Source organism: Coloeus monedula, assembly GCF_965178545.1.
Source record: "Coloeus monedula genome assembly, chromosome: 26".
NCBI classification, from domain to species: domain Eukaryota; kingdom Metazoa; phylum Chordata; class Aves; order Passeriformes; family Corvidae; genus Coloeus; species Coloeus monedula.
In genome coordinates, this window is record NC_138806.1 from 6,407,495 (window position 1) to 6,424,002 (window position 16,508).

The 16,508-nt window shown below is 51.1% G+C and overlaps 1 protein-coding gene across 2 annotated transcripts in view; it reads right to left on the bottom strand.

The window, feature by feature from the left end:
- Positions 1-16,508, bottom strand: part of KANSL1 (KAT8 regulatory NSL complex subunit 1) — an 81,079-nt gene that overhangs the window by 2,136 nt on the left and 62,435 nt on the right. For both annotated transcript variants that reach the window (XM_082297307.1, XM_082297306.1), the window contains exons 4-14: positions 15,830-15,934; positions 11,920-12,035; positions 10,351-10,540; positions 7,578-7,743; positions 4,848-5,030; positions 4,368-4,526; positions 3,908-4,059; positions 2,357-2,475; positions 1,731-1,788; positions 1,263-1,375; positions 194-440 (exon numbers count right to left, since the gene is read on the bottom strand). In XM_082297307.1, coding sequence (XP_082153433.1) covers positions 194-440; positions 1,263-1,375; positions 1,731-1,788; positions 2,357-2,475; positions 3,908-4,059; positions 4,368-4,526; positions 4,848-5,030; positions 7,578-7,743; positions 10,351-10,540; positions 11,920-12,035; positions 15,830-15,934 — 1,608 coding nt within the window. The remainder of the gene's footprint in view (positions 1-193; positions 441-1,262; positions 1,376-1,730; positions 1,789-2,356; positions 2,476-3,907; positions 4,060-4,367; positions 4,527-4,847; positions 5,031-7,577; positions 7,744-10,350; positions 10,541-11,919; positions 12,036-15,829; positions 15,935-16,508) is intronic.

The window sequence follows — 16,508 nt, forward strand, 5'->3', positions numbered from 1 at the left end:
CCAGAAGCCTCGGCAGATGAGGAGAGGACACGGCAGCTCCACACGGAGCCAACTGCTGGAAACGCTTCCCACTGCCCGTGCATCCCACCTGGCCCAGCTCCGACGGCACCGCCCACACGCGGGTTCCGAGCTGCCTCCCCACACCAGGGGCACCTGGGGTGCCGCGCCTGCCCCGGCCGCAGCCAGAACCCACCTGCTCGTCCAGGCCGGCCTCGGGCGTGGAGCAACGCGTGTCCTCGCTGGACAGGAGCCGCAGGGAGTCCCGGGACAGGGGGGTCAGGGGGGCACAGAGCAGTTCGGGGCTGATGGGGCTGCGTGGTGAGTGGGTGTGGGACAGCTCCAAGTGGGAGTGGTAGTTGCCCACCTCAGGGGATGCCGGCTGGGGAGTCGAGGGGTTCCCCAGCTGGGGGGTCGTCCGTCCGTCTGTCGATCTGTAGGACCTGAGACAGGAGCAGGTCTGAGAGCCCAGCCATGCTCCCCCACTGCTGCCTGATCCCACCCCAGGATCCTTTTGCCCTGATGGGAACACGAGCAGGGAATGTCACAGCCCAGAGACAAAATCCATCCAGGCCCATCTCTGTCCCTTTTCCACTGCCTGGATGCACTGATGCTGCTCTTCAGCAGCTGGGAGCAGGAGGAGAACAGTGAAACCCTGAGACCTCACATTTCAACCAAGAATTACGGAAGTCTGAGCCTCAACCTGAGTCCAGATAAAAACCCACAGACTACAAGCAGAGTAACATAACCGAGTTCCCAAATCTATATGCAACTCTCCAAGAAACAGCAAAACATCCCACTCTCCAGAAGCACTGGAAATTGCAATGGAACAGGGAAGGGGGCAAATCCCTTCTTGTGCAGGTTTATAATGAGATCAACAGCTAGAAACAGTGGGAAGTTTTAGACACCCACTCACAAAGACAGAAAGGGAACTGAGTGTCCAGTGACAGAGTCCCTGATCCTGCAGGAATGATGCCATTGCAGCCCCTGTGTCTTCCCCTGGACTCCCAGGCTGGCACAGCATCTCCCACACTTCTGGAGCAGTAAAAGTGCTTGAGAAAGCAGATGGTGCAGAGTTGTCTGCAGCCAAACTGGGCTGTAGCTTCACCCCCACCTAAACAAGACTGTGCCCTGCTCCCACGTGGGCTCCTCAAGCTGGATGGGGCCAAACTTTTCAACACCAGCACCAGCTTTCAACCATTTCTATGAATCACCACCTGCTCCCAGGAGCATCCCAGTGCTGGGAATGGCGAGCAGGGCTGTACCTGCTGCCCCGGCGCTGCGGGGGGACGCTCGTGCTCCAGAGCCACCGCGCCCGCTCCATCTCCTCACACTTCCCGTGCCGAGCAGCGAAGGCCGAATCTGACAAGTCCTCAACCTGCAAAGGGAAGGACAGAGGGCTCGGTCAGAGCTTTCTGCTATTAAACAACCATCTCTGTACAGTTTTGCCAGTACTAGTTACAGTGGGAATTTTAATGTTTATCACTGAACTGTAGAATGTCCTGAGTTGGAAGGGACCCACAGGCATCATCCAGTCCAACTCCTGGCCCCGCACAGACACCCCAACAGTCCCACCCCTGTGCCTGAGAGCATTGTCCAAACACTCCTGGAGCTCTGGCAGCCCTGTACAGGAACCAACACCAGCTGGTTCCCTGCCTCTGTTCCCTCCATAGACACTGTTCAGTCACCACCAGCCCCATTCTGCATTAACTGGGAACTGAAATCCTTTTTACCTCCTCGTTGTCCTCCTCAGGGTTGGCTTTCAGAGCACTGATGTCAACTTCACGCCAGCTGCAACACAACCACCATGGGCATCACTCAGGGCACAGCCAGAACCAGCTGCCCACGCCCCCCAAACACTGGCTTTTGGGAAAGGGAAATTCTACCCTGCCATGAGGAGCAACACACTTAGGCTCAGTTTAAAGTACCAGACGTCCCTGGTGGTCTGGTAGCACAGCTGATGCTTCCCAAGGGCAGAGGCTGCAGCATTTCCTCCTCTTCCTCCCACAGGCTCCCTCCTGCCTTGCCCCGCTCTGAAATGGGCCAGGGAAGAGCACGGACGACCAGGAGGAAGACAGAGGGAAACTGGGAAGAGGCAGAACTGCAAGGTTAATCCAGCCCAGGCACCACCTGGGAAACCACCAGGGCCTTTGGCTTAGTCTCCTTTTAAGGAGACAACCAGGACTGACTTTAAACTGAGAGAGGCTGAGCTGGGCAGTTGGCTGTGATGGCCAAGGGACCTTCAGAGAAAATATTCCCTAACTTAGCCAGTCTCCAGCAATGGTATGATCAGTTTTCTAAACTTTCCCTTCTTCCCAAGGAAGAAGCAGAGCGCATCCCTTCCCTGCTGGGGCAGTACCTGGGGGTGAGGATCTCCTTGTACTGCAGCTTCTCCACGCGGGTCGTGGCAGCCACGGACATGGGGATGACGATGTTGTTTATGTCAAAGGAGCTCTCGCCCCTCCTCCTCCTCGGCTGCTGCAATGGGAAGAACCACGTGAGAAAGGGATGTGGGGTTTGGCACGTGGCAAAGTCATCAGTGGAAGCCACTGACGGAAAGAGGACAAAATGGCCTTGTCTGACCTACGGACACTTCAGAACCAACATCAATTTGCATCAGACTGGAGTTCCCCTACTGCTTGCTCCAAGTCCTCTTCCCAACCCAACATCTACTGCCCCAGCAGCAAGGAAACCCAAATCCCAAGGCGTGGCTGCCCGGAGCAAGGATTGGCCCTTTGGCTGGGGAGCACACACAGACCCGCAGCTGCCTGGGACGCTTGAACACAGGAGCTCCACCCCTGAGCCCAGAGCGTAGAGCCCAGGGCCTGGAATCCTCTTGCTGGGGGAGGGAAACCTCTTCATCTCGCATTTCTGAATGAGCTTGTGAAAACACCACAGGAAAAGCAGCAAGAGAAAACCACAATGGGTGTGTGGAGCCAAGCAAAGGCCTCCTCGAGGTGCCAGAGCTGCTGATATGAGCTGTCCTCTCCCCCAAAACACCAAGCTCACTCAAGCTGAAACACCACTGGGTTCTTCTGACACCCTGATGTCACAGCTGGTGATGGAACAACTGAATTTCACGGAACCCAGTGGGGACCTGTAACCCCACAGCAACAAGCTTGGAGCAGAGGGTTCAAGGAGTCCTGCTCTGTTGCCCCTGGGTCACATCCAGCTCAGGCTGTGGCCCAAACTACCAAATGGGGTGGCCAGACAGAAGCCAAGTTCTTCACTGGGACACCTGTGAACTCAGCAGAACTGTCTGTCATTGAAAGGCTTCTGCTAGCGTGGGCCTGGGAGGATGATGGTGTCTGGTGGAGGAGCTGTGCCATCGCTCTGTCCCGGAGCACAGTGGGAGGGAGTTTCGGTTCTGCTCACTCACACAGCTCATAAAGGTCCCACATCCTGCCATCCTCAAGCATTTTGGGAGTCTGAGTGTGTCTCAGAAGATGGTCTGAGTTCAGTGACTGCTGGAGCTTGTGTACAGGTGGGAGACCTCCACCACCACTGTTGTGCCCTGGCCCGGTGACCCCAAGCCCACCCACAGACCACCGAGGCTGTGAGGGGAGCTGTCCCAGTGGAAGCAGCACTGCTGGGGCCCAGCTCTTCTCCTGGCAGCCCCACAGAGCTTCAGAACCCAAAATCCGGATGTGGAGCAAAGCCAAGGGACTGCTGGGAATGGGAACATTCACCAGCAGTTGCTGAGCTGGTGGCAAACCTGGAACTGCAGCTGCCTGGTGGTGCACAGCCAACACATCCAACACCCACCCAGCAACCCCAGCATAAGCTGAACCAACGGGTCCAGCGTGGCAAGAGGAACACTGAGCACTCCCCAGCCCAAAACCTGCTCAAAAGCTGAGCCCCCATGATGGAGCTGAGCCCAGAACCCCTCCAGAAGGCAGCAGATACTCACGGCGGTGCCGGAGGTGCCCTGGGAAGTGGAGCTGGCAGGAGCGGAGCCCTCGGAGGAGGTGGAGAGCTGCCGAGCTATGGGGCTGTGAGGGGTGGGAGCCACAGCTGCTGACAGGTAGCTCGGGCCACTGACGTCCGTGTGATGCTTCAACACTGCATGGGGAGGGCGGGAGAAAATGAACAACAACATTAGCAAAAAAACCCCAGCCCACCCAAGGGGGTGGTGGCGGCGAGGAAAGGACCATGTGCACCAGAAACGGCCAGTGCTGAGGAGCACTTAGCAGGAAAGAGAAGCACCTTCCGAGGGGGCTGCCCTGGGGAAGAAGCAGTTTAGAGCACACGAGGCATTGCTGCGGTGGCGACTCGGCCCAAAGCAGTGCGTGCCCCCTTCTCCGGGGCAGAGAGGCTGAGGATGCAGCAAAGCCCAAGCTCCCCCCGAGACACTGCCCCTGGGGGCCTACCTTCACTCCTCTCAGATGAGCAGTCTCGCAATCGCTTTTTGTCAAAGGCAGGAGGCTGGGCAGAGCGCTCTGGCGCTCTCTCGGCCTTGGACACGGCCGAAAAATCGTCTAAAGGCGGCCTGTGTGCCTTGTCTGCTTGGGCTTTTTGATGGGAGCGCTCTGAGGAGGGGAACAGAGAAAGAGCTATGAAATGCCTGCTTTCACCTCTCTTTCTGCTGGCACAGGAGGCTTGGGCAGAGTTTTCCAGCTCCACAAATTCTCTACACCATGGGGGTGCTGGGGAGGTGTGCTCAGACCTGTGGCACTGCTGTGGGCATGGCTGACACCGAGCACGAGAAGGTCCTACAAACCTGAGCTGCACCTGCACACACCTCACCTGCAGCCCTGCCATAGCCCTGCCTCACCCCTGGGAGTGGGACTCGAAGGGCATCCTCCTCCTCCTGCTCCTCTCTGACTGACCCGGGCAGGGGCAGCACTTACTGGCCGCGGTGAAGAAGGAGTTGACCAGCTTGTGGCGGTCCTTGCGCGCGGGGTCAGCCAGGCTGGGGGGCACGGGGGCTCTGTGCTTCAGCGACAGCTTTTTGGGAGGTTTAGTTTTCTCGAAGGGTTTGTTCTGCCACTGGGATTTCAACATGCTCTGGAAGTGCAGGCTTGTCGGCACATCTGCAAGGGATACAGAACATGGAATCCACATGAATCATGTAACAAAGAGCTGTGGTCCCATCACCCTGTCCCAGTATTTCCCTCCCAATTTCAGGGACTGGAAAGCCCCAGTGGATCCAGGCAGGCAAACAGGATGGAGCTGGCAGAGCAGGGGCTGGAGCTTGTGGGGACTTGGCTCCCTGGAGAAAGCAAGGACAGCTGCACTCCAAATACTTTGACGGTTCAAGCTCTAACCCAATCCCTTGCCAAGGAAGGGCTGCCACAGGGTGATGGCAGTTCTTTGGCCATCACTGCTGGTTTGTGGGGACATGTCCCAAAAAGCAGAGAGGGGCCAGGCCAGTCCTTTAGGGATGCTGCCAGCCACTGGAGTGGTCAGACTTTGGGAAAATGGCCTCTGCTCTCTGTTCATCTTTTGCTTTCTCCTCCCAATTCACATACCATCTGTGGAAGGAGGGGACAGGTTGAAAGGAGGGGGAGAACGCCAAGACAAAACGCTGGCAGGAGGAAATGAGTTCTTTGCTGGTTTGGCATTGCCCTGCTGGCAGCAGAGTCCGTGCAGCAAGTGACACCATCCCTCCTCCTCCTGCTCCTCGGGAAGCGGTGCAGGGCTCCCAGGGACCAGCAGATGGCAACCACAGTGAGCCCAGCATTCATCCTCCCTCCAAGGTTATTACATCATCCAAAAATTCCCAGTGAGAAATCAAACCAACCAGAAAAAAATCCCAGAAAAACCCCACACCACCCTGAAAGGAAGGGGACAAAAGGGGACAAAGCGCTGGCAGGGCACAAGTGCAGGGGTTAAAGGCCTTGCTGGCTGTGTCCTGCTTGCCAGGAGAATAAGTGAATAAATGATCTTTTCCTCCTGCAGTGCCTGGCAGTTTTGCCCTTGGCAAACTGCTCCGGAGATCCCGGCTGGCACCGAGAGCCCGGAGAGACTGGCTCAAAGTGAAAGTCAGCACATGCTCACAGCTCCATCCACCAGGAACCCTCACTGAGCCCCTGCACAGCCACAGCCCAGCAGCATCCTGGATTAATGCTCACAGGCATTAATGGAGACACCTCAGTGCACACCAACAGCACCAGGCACAGCAATTTCCCCACCTGAACAGCTTACCTGGCTTTTCTCTGGGATAGGAATCACCCCCATCCCAAAAATCAGCCCTTGTGAACTGCATTAAGCATTACTGAATAAATAAAGTTCACCAGGAGGGGAAAATGGCTCTTTCTGTACAGGTGTTTTAAGCTTTACACCAATTAAGTTTTAAACTCCAAGTTTTTTAATCTCATACAGCCAGAAAGGATCTTCTACCCTGTGAGCTGGCTGCAGGGGGCCTAAAAATGGGAAGAATGTGGGATAATTTTCCTGGTGCCTCTGCTGCAATAGCACCCAACAGGTTGTCTCCCCACCTCCCAGGATATTTGATTTAGCACTACAGACACAGGATCACAAGTGCTGTGAAATCAGGAAAGAAATTCCTGCTTCAGGAGTTCATTAAGTTCCTTGAGCACTCCTGATCAGAGCTGTCTTTGGGAGGGGAGGGATCTAGCTAAAAATAGTGCCAATTTACTATTTTAGTCTGGTTTAAATATAGTGCTAACAAAAGAGGCCACATTAATTGCTCCCAGACACTCCCTGCATTTCCTACTGTCACATGAAGTTTGTGAAAAGCTGGAATTTAAACCCAAGCACACACATTAGCCCAGTGACTTATCCTGGACCAACCACTTGACACCCCCATGGGAAGCAGAGACACACACCTTCCTCCCAGCATGAGAATCCCAGAATGGCTTGGGCAGGGACACCTTCCACTATCCCAGGTTGCTCCAACCCCTGTCCAGCCTGGCCTTGGACACTTCAGGGATGGGGCAGCCATAATTTTACACCTCAGGCACCCACAAACTCCCACCAAGGGAAGGAACCACTACGATCCATGCACTGCCCAACTCTCCCGACAAAAGTACCAGTTCAAGAAGATTCTGGAAATTACTTTTCCCTTGGGAAAAGTCCCTACACACGAAATCTGTGAATACCCCACAGTCAGGGTTGGTTAATTATTCCTCTTAATGATGATTAACCCTGAAGCTGTAACACAGGAAATTGAGTGTCCTAACGGGAACATCCCTTCTTGCTGTGCCTACCGAACCATGGAAGATCATTTACAATTCCTCACAAGGTCAAAAGGATTTCCTGTGACAAACCAATCCACAAATCATTTTATACAGATGGACAAACTCACGGAAGCAAATATTTCTCAAGTGGTTTAGAACCCCAAAGACCCCAGAGCCAGGTCCCAGGAAGGACTCCCAGGCACTGCTTGGCTTTCCCATTGTGAGTGAGGCTCCAGGTCGAGATTCCCAAAACACAGCAGAGCCCAGGTGTAACACATTCCCAGACCCTCCTGCTCCAGTCAATGCTCTAATCCCAAAAACACCTGCAGACAGACAAGTTTGGTTGTACCCAAGCAGATCTGCACCTCCCCTGGAAGCCCGGGGCACCTCCCCTGTAACCAGCCAGGACCCAGCGGGACCCGCGGGGGCTGCACTCACCATCCGGGAATGACAGGACAGGATGGATGCAGGAGTCCAGCTGGGAGAGGCGCTCCAGCAGAGGGGCATCGTACTGGATCTCCAGAGTGGTGGAGCTGCGGGTGCCACACAGGGCACAGGAGGGGTTCACGTCACAGCTGCAGCGCGCCAGGCTGGGTCGGTGGGCCTGCAGAGGGACACGGGGCAACACCGCCCATCAGCGAGCCCAAGGACTCTCCTCACACATTCCTCTGACAGCTCATGAAAAACATCCTACAGGTAGTGCTATTGTTTTAACATTACTTGTACATATATATAAAAAAACATATTCTATATGCATACAAAATACATTAAAAGACACCTGTATTTTATATATCATAGTTACATTTTATTATTAATAAATATATAATAAATTCATTTTATTTCTATATATTTATTATCTGGAATAGTTGTTACGTGACATTCATATTGTTATAAAATTATAAATATTATGTATAATATATGTATAGCATACTCAATAATATTATTATATATTATATATAATTATTATACATATATATACACACACACACATACACACCCCACCCTCCCCTTTTTTTTCTATACCTTATACAGAACCTGTTAATTTAGTCTGGCCTCACGAGAGGATGCTTTCACTTTGCATAAACACAACTGAAAACTACGACTTACTAGCACAGACAGTTTAACAGCTCCTAAATTTGACTAAAAGTGTTTAATTTTATCTAGGTTGAAACCTCATTTATAAAAACCATGAGGCAGCACAATTCCGCTGTCAGAGAAGGGGGAAAGAAGCCATTTATAGTTCCAATGGGTCAGAGCCATCATTATATGCCAGGAGCTGACACTTTCAGGGACATCTACAGAGTGACAAAGGTGGCTCTCAACCTTGTTCCTTAATCCAGGACAGAGTCTCAATTCACAGATTTATAGCCTTGATACAGATTTCATTTGTGTGAAACCACTGCAGGCAGACACCCAACTGGACGTAAATCCCATGCAGAGAAAACAACCCTGATTCCTCACCAAAATGGAAGAATGGATCCAACTGGATCCTGCAGAAGCCTGTTCTGAGTCAGAATCATTCAATTAATTTCCATGAATGACTTGAAGGATGGGAGAGCATGTCCACAGCAAGTAACACTACACTGGGAAGGGCTGCTTGAAAGAAAGAGCTGGAAACCCACTCCTGGTTATAGGTTAAGAGAAATTATCTAAAATAAATCAAATATAATTCACTGAGGGCAAATGCAAGAAGCAAATGCAGTGCCCAGAGAAGAGGAGGAAGAGGTAACTGAGCAGTTACTTTGCTGCCTCAGGAAGTCCTGCCCAGAGGATGTGGAGGTTGTGATGGATCCAAAAATGAGCATGAATCAGCAGTGCTGAACCACTGCTGGGAATTAATTAATTAATAAAAAATAATAAAAATTAAGCCCACGGGGCTTTCTAACCAGGATGGCTGTGCAAGGAGACAGCCCATCCTGCCACTCTGCCACTGTGTGAGCTGGAGGGCTGCCCCCAGCTTTGGGCACACATTCCAATAAATGTGTGCACCAAATTGTGAGGAAAACCATAAAAACATTACAAGATCAAAAACCCCACATCATCTGTGCAATGTACGTGTGAAGTTCAATCCACACAGCCACTCTGTGCTGGGCAGGAGAGTCGGGGTGACTGGACGTGGTATTTCTGGAGGTATTTCTGGAGCACGACTTGGCCGTGACTCAGCTGTCTCTGGAATGACTGGAGGAGTGCACAGAAATCCCCTGCTCTCTGGCACTTCTTCCATCCCTGGAACTGCTCTTCTGAACCATCTCTGATTACCAAATGCATTTGATGACAACAGCAAAGATCTAACACAGAATTAACAGCCAATTCTTCAAGCACTGAGTGCACAAGGCAGCCTCAACGACGAGAAAGTTCATCAACTTCCAACTCACTGGAGATCTTGCAAGTAATCACTGCAGAGCTCTCCCAGAAATACCCCAGATAAAACTGCAGATAAGTGATCAGTTAAAGCTGACTCAGCTGAGCAAGAATGTTTTACTCAGAAAAATGCTGCTTTTGGAGCTTCTCTTTAAAACATCCGCAGAGTGAAAATCCCCCAGCCCTTGTGGGAAAGTTTGACTTGAAACACTTTGTCTCAAAGGTAAGCGGATTTTTGCCATTATGGTTCTGCATGCACAAATAAAGGTCCTTATTTCCTCCATTTCTCACTATTTTCCCTCCAACTGACAGTTTATGGCATTCCTAAGAGAAAATAAAAAGAATGAAACACAGCCCTTCCTCATACAGGCAATAAACTGTATTTCCATTGAATGAATTCTGCATAAGGGAGAGGAGTATAAAAAATAATAATAAAGAAAACAAAACAGGAAGAGACAGGGCATTCATCCCACGTATTCCTGGGCAGACAACTGTGATTTTCCCTTGAACAGCAGCAGAGAGTTCCTGGGGCTTTGCTAATTCCTATGTCAGAATTAAGGTTTCCTGATATTTGACTTCTCAGGGCTTATTTCTCCTGCTCAGACTGTGCCACACTGACCCACCTGGCCTTGAGTTCACCTCAGGCTGGTTGGCTTAAGAAAATGCACGAGTTCAGCATCTTCCCTCCCCAGTGACAGCTAAGAAAAATCTTCCAACACATTACAACCTTCTCCATCGTTTCTCCTTTGTTTTTCCAACAGCCTTTGAAGCCCTGGTGTCTTGCTCTTCCTTCCTGTTGTTTTTTTTCCATCTTTACAAGAAAAACAAGAGCAAAAACCTCCCAACTCACCTTTTTGGAAAGGGGCATGATGGTGCTGGGTCGGACGAGCCGCCGCTTCTTGCAGCTCAGGACAGGGCGGGTGCGAGCGGCCACACACGTCCCGTCCGAGGGGACCAGGGACAGGCGCTGCTTTTTATGCAGGAGCTCCTCAGCTTCCTGGCCATCTCCCTGAGCGTGTTCTGCCAGGCCAGGCTGCAGACTGTCCCAGAAGAGAGGAGAATAAGAAAACCCCTGTTATACATGCAGCACTACCAGCAGGTTCATGGTTCACACCTGAGCAAACACTCCAAGCTGAGTTTAAAGCTCTGCAGTTCCTGAGGCAACAGGTTTTATTAAACCAACTCAAGTTCTTGCTTTTAATTCAGTCACCTTCCACTCTCCCACAACTGAACCTTTGACAAAATACCTTTGGAAGCTCTGAACAAAAAAACAGCATTGAAAGCCCATCACAGAGCAAAAGCCACTGTAGACCTGAACCCTAGACTTCAGCTTCCTCCAGAATCAAGAGTTTGGGGAATCTTAAGACAAGACATTTTCATGAGTCTAAATGCAAGAAAACATAATTTTACAGAAAAACTATTTAACCCTGATGTAAATTTGGTTCTGATGAATATTTGAGATCTCTACCCATGCCAACTCTCAGCAGTGACCCCAGGAAGGTGCAGTGCTAACATCAACCTGTCTGTCTCAGGCACAAAGGATGCAGCAGCCCTGGCATCAGTACCCCGTGCCCTGAGCAGATCCCAGCGCAGCAGCGCCTCATCTATGGAACCTTTCATGTCTATTCTACAAGTGTTTCATTTCTAAAAATGCAAAACATTAAAGCCCTGTGGTCTAAGGCTGTGCAGTTCAAAGGCTGCAGGGACACAAAGAGCTCTGTTACAGCCTGCAGTGTTCCAGCTGCAACCATGGGCTCCTTGATCGGAGCCTCTTTTGCCTGCTCGCACTACATCGGTGCAGGATCCATCCCTCCCTCTCTCCTTCCCTTTTTCCCCTCTCTTTTCCCCTGCCTCCTTCAAGGCACTGAGCAAGTGCAATGTTTTTCAAGGGTTTTCAAGTGGTTCAACCCTGTAGCATCGGGGAGTGTCTTTCACTTGTTTTCATTTACCCACTTCACGACTTTCTCAACAAAAGCAGCCTGGAGAAATAAAGAATTTAGGAAGTTTTACTCCCCAAATCAATGGGATTCTCCATAACTCCAATAAAGTGGGTCAGTGGTTACTGATAATTTTGCAAGCAGGGCATTAGTACCTTTGAATCACACAATCTGCAGATGTATTAAAACTACTCATAAAGAAACAAGTTTTGGCCATGCTCAGTGCATGGCTGCCTGCAGGGCTTGTTCATGTAAACACAGCTCAGTTTAATTCCATTTTCAGCTAAACAATGCAGCAGAAAACCTCAAGCAAGAAATCTCCTCCAAAATGTTTCCAGGCATGATCTACTACTGTACTTTTTGAAAAAAGACACCATTTATACCATTACCAACCCAGTTACAATCTAGTTACAGCCTGGTTTCCAACGGGACGTTGCCAAGATCATAAAAGCAAACTCTTCCGATAATATCCAAGAGCTTACGTGTTAATAACTCCATTGACGGGTCTTGGTGCTCCACAGGGCTTGGTGGGATGGGATTCAGGAGTATTTGCAGCAGAAATACCCAAGTTTTCTAGTGGCTGGGATCCAGACACACTCTAAAGAAGGGTGAGAAAAACATAAATTAATAAAAGTTTCTTGAATAGCCACAATTTTCTTATTCCTGGGTTGTAGTTGAGGATTCTGCACTGTAGCCATGGATTTCCACACGGGACTTCAAACCAGGGTACAGAAGTCACTGTATGAACAGGAGACCAGGGACACAAGGAGATCTTAGGGAGCAGCAAGAGGATGGATACATGGCAGCTCTTTCATTCCAAGATCCAAAGGACTTTAATTCCCCTCAGGCAATCAGAAGCATGAAAGGCTGAGGGCTTTAAGGAGATTTTAGCATTTTGTCTCCATGGTGCAAACAAGTTCATCACCACCTGTAAACCTCTGCAGTCTCCCCTGCAGTTTGGTTTCTGTTCTGAGCCACGTGGTTGAAAGCTCCTGCCTAAGCACTTTGGGGGAAAACAGGGAGGGAGGGAGGGAGAGGGGAACAGACTTGCAAAACTGAATTTGCATTTTAACTCACTACCTGTGCAAACACAGTCCAAACAGCCTTTTAAGGTGTGTTTTAAGTGAGTGGGAACCCAGGCTGTAGGGTTTGGATAGGAGCAGGGCGAGTCCGTAACGCTAAAAATGCTGGATAAACACAAAGCTGGAAACTGATTTTTGACAGAGGAAAGTGAGTAAAAATTGAGTTAAAGACACTGTGCTCCCCAATCCCTTCTGCCTGAGGTCTGAAACACAACCCCCCTGGCTCTGCAGGGAGCAGCAGAATTGTCACCAAGCCTCCAAGGACACACTGGCTTTGTACCTCCCAGCAGGGACGTTCCTGCTCCCCACCCTGGCATGGCCCAGAGTGTCCATACCTCTGGCAGTCATCACCTCCAGCCCCATCCGTGCAGTGCCTTGTTTTTGGTGTCAGACATGCTCCTCCCTGGGGTTAAACTTCCCTTCTTCCTTCGTGCAGCACTTCCTACATTCCCTGCCCTGTCTCTCGCTGGGGTTCCCCCTTTGAGCACACATGGTGGTGATGTGGTTCAAGTACCAATAAAAAAGGCAAAAGCAGAGCTCTGACACCACACAGATGGTCAGCCAAGCCCCCTGCTTGGCCCTGACTCCATCCCAAACCCATCCGGATTGCGGTGATTAAATCCTCCCTGCAAACACCCCCCAACTCAATAAACAACTAAACCAGGCCGTGGCAGTGCTGGATTAACGGTGTCCAGAAGAGCAGAAACCTGTGTCACCCAGGGAAGGGCCATTTCTAACAACTCAGACAACTTCTGCCTGGGCCTGTTTGAGGAACTTTGCTGGGGGTTTTACAATTCTGCTAAAAGAGACGTTTCTCCTATGGGGGAGCAAAGACAGGATGAGACCAGCTCTGCCACCCAGAGAGACACGGGAGCAAGATCAGATCACACCTGAGCCATCAGGTAAACCCAGCTCCCCAGCCAGGCGAAGTCAGTGCAGGAGCTGAACACTTTTCCTCTGCTTTCCAGAGGCTTGGCAAGGCTGAGCCTTCACGTGACACCCGCCGGAGGCACCCCCGGGGCAGCAGGGCAGGTACTCATGACTCATAAGCTCTTTAGAATAATCGTTTTTTTTCTTCTCCAGAAAGGGTCTTGAAGGAGGAACTTCTCCGAGAGCTTGCTCCGTGTCTTGCTGGTTCCAGATAGGAACAGAGGGACTCAGCTGCTTCCTGAGGAGGAGCTGGACAGCATCAATCCAACGTGTATTTATCAGGAGCAGCCCAGGCTCTCTTTATCACCCTGAGATGGGTGTACCCTGACACACGAGCAGAGCCAACACCTCCTGGTGCACCTCCCAAGGCCACACTGTCCTCCAGGGCTGGCTGGGCAGCCAGGCCGGGATCCAGAGCAGCATCCCTCGCACCAGGATCACACCCCTGCTCCTGACTGAGCTCTTCTATGTGTTTTGGGTCTGGAAGTCCAGGTCCTTAGGATCCTGGGAGGGGGGGGGGCAAAGATTCAACTGTAGCACATCTGCTGTTGCATATCAGGGCAGCAAAGCTGCTGTGTGCGGACAGGGAGCCATGAGCTAATACCAGGAATGTCCCCTGTATTCCCAAAAAACCCCAATAAAGCAGGCAAGGCTCTGACCTTCACCTATTACCACATATTGCCCCCTAATTAAATATTTTGAGTGCAGCCCCTTCACTAGACAAGCAATCCAAGGAACCAAAATCAACAGCCAGGTTATGTCTTCAGGGCTTCGTGTTATTTCCATCTTCAGGCAAAAAAATTTATTCACCTACTGAGCTTCCATTTCCCAGCAGATATTCCCAGGCCTTATTTGCAAAGCCCTTCCCTCCACTGGTGATAGGATTAGTTCCTCCTGGGGATTATCAGCCACATCCCACGTATGAAGCTGATGCCCAAGGACACGTATCCTGCGCGCACGCCGGCCAAGGGAGGCACTCATGAGAGGAGGAGATCCAAGGGAGCTGGGGGTGGGACAGAATGGATTCCTCCCTTTGCTCCACGTTGCAGATGTGTCTCTTGCTCTGCCAGTCTGGGGGGGAAAAGCCTGGAGGGTGCCAAAATGATAAGCACCTCTCCAGGAGAGGCCCAAGAGATCCCCTTCCAGTAAGAGCCCTCACACACCACCAGGAACGTCTCTGGGTAATCTCTGGCTCGTCTCTGGGTAGTCTCTGGGTAATCTCTGGCTCGGAGCAGATCAAGGCTCTGACTCAACACCCCACCCTAATGAGCAGTCCTAACTAAGCACAAGCCCAGGGACTGGGTGCTGGAGGCAGCAGTTCCAGGGGTGACACTTCCAGCACTGTCACAGAGAAGCTGGGAGTGCGAGTGATGTGTGTGTCCCTGGGGAAGGGGAATAAACACCCTTCTGAGGAGCAGGCTCCAAGAAGGCACACAGGGCTGCAGGAGTGGCCACAAGAAAGTGCCAAGCAGAAAATTTCCAAGTATTGCATATTATCACTCAGTATCAGGAAATCTCTGACAAATTCTTACCAGGGACAGAGGAAAACACTCCAAGGACAATTTTATGGTCACTTCTAATGAAGTGTTTTTACCTGTATCAACTACACTGAATATTGGTCCATGAACCTCAAGCTGCAGTGACACCCCATTTCTAGCCAGTCGTGGCATTAGGAGAGAAAAGCAGGAATGCTGCAGTTTGGGACAGAAAAGCAGGAATGCTGCAGCCTGGCAGCAGAAGTTTGAGCCACACAGGGACCATCCTGCTCTTCCTACTCCACCACAACTTCCAAACCCTCCACTTTAATACGTCTGTGTGTCCCCCAGGATCCAAAGCAATCAAAGGCAGGCTGAACAGTACGATCAAGCCTTTAGTCTGTGCCCTACATTTCTGCATTAAATAATAAATACCTGGCACTCTGCATAGTTTCCAGTGCATCTCACTGCAATCATTAATGCCCTTTCCAAGGGGGAATGATCAGGCAGATATTAAATAGCCACATCTTTAGCAGCCTTTGCTAATCATGCTGCTCTCAGTTTGAGGTACTTTTTTGCTGTAGGGAAAGGATTAGTTAGGATTTTAAAGCTTCACAAAATGCTAATGCATATTACAAAGGTGCCCCCAGGAACTCTGTTCTAAAAGGTGTTTAAATCCTGTTGTTTACTAACCCCAAAATAAGGCAAGAGGGGGTGAGCTACAGACCAAGATCAGTGATTCCCACCTGGAGTCACAGGGAAGAGCCACCCCAGGAGGCCAGTCCCATGGTTTGAGCATCCCTCTGCCCCACAGCTTAAGGGATGACCCTTCCCTCCCCAAAACTGGGGAAGGAAGCACTGCAGATGAAGCACCTGGAGCAGTCAGTCCCACTGCTGGCACTTACCAGCCGCTCTGCCCCAGGCTCCAGCTTCACTTCAGCTCTAACGGGACGGGACGAATCATCTACCGCAGGATCAGGGGGTGATGCTTCACCGAGAACTATCAGCCCCTGGAAGAGAGGGAAGGGAACAGGAATTAACTGCAGATCCTTCGGTCTCCACAGGGATGATGCACACCCATCATCCCCCCAAACCCCGAGGCTGCACAGCAGGCCTTGAACTCCCACTATGGCTTCCAGATGTGATGTCAAACCCAATCCTCGGCTGCTGCCTGGGTTTTCCTGACATCTCAGCTAACTCAGAGAGGGAAGGACAGTGGCTGGAGCCAGCTCACATGCCTCCAGCCCATTAACAGGAGACTTTTAGCTCCCTCTTGGGCAAAGCTGCTGAACCACTGCTTGTCCCGCTTGCCACCCTTCCCCTCCTCCCCACCAGCAGCTCCAGGGACACACATGCCAGCCAAGCCAAAGGGAGCATTCTGCTGAAGCACAGAGCAGGAAGCGACTGCTTTCATCGTACAAAGTGGAACTGGCCATCACAGCCAAGCAAACAGTTTTGAGTGGGTGCCAAAAAACCTACAGTCAAACTTGTTACTCAGAGCAGACTTTCCCCCTCCCCTCCCCGAAGAAGTGGTACTTACAAAAATTCAATAAGGAAAGAAAGACATTGCTATAAACTTAGCAG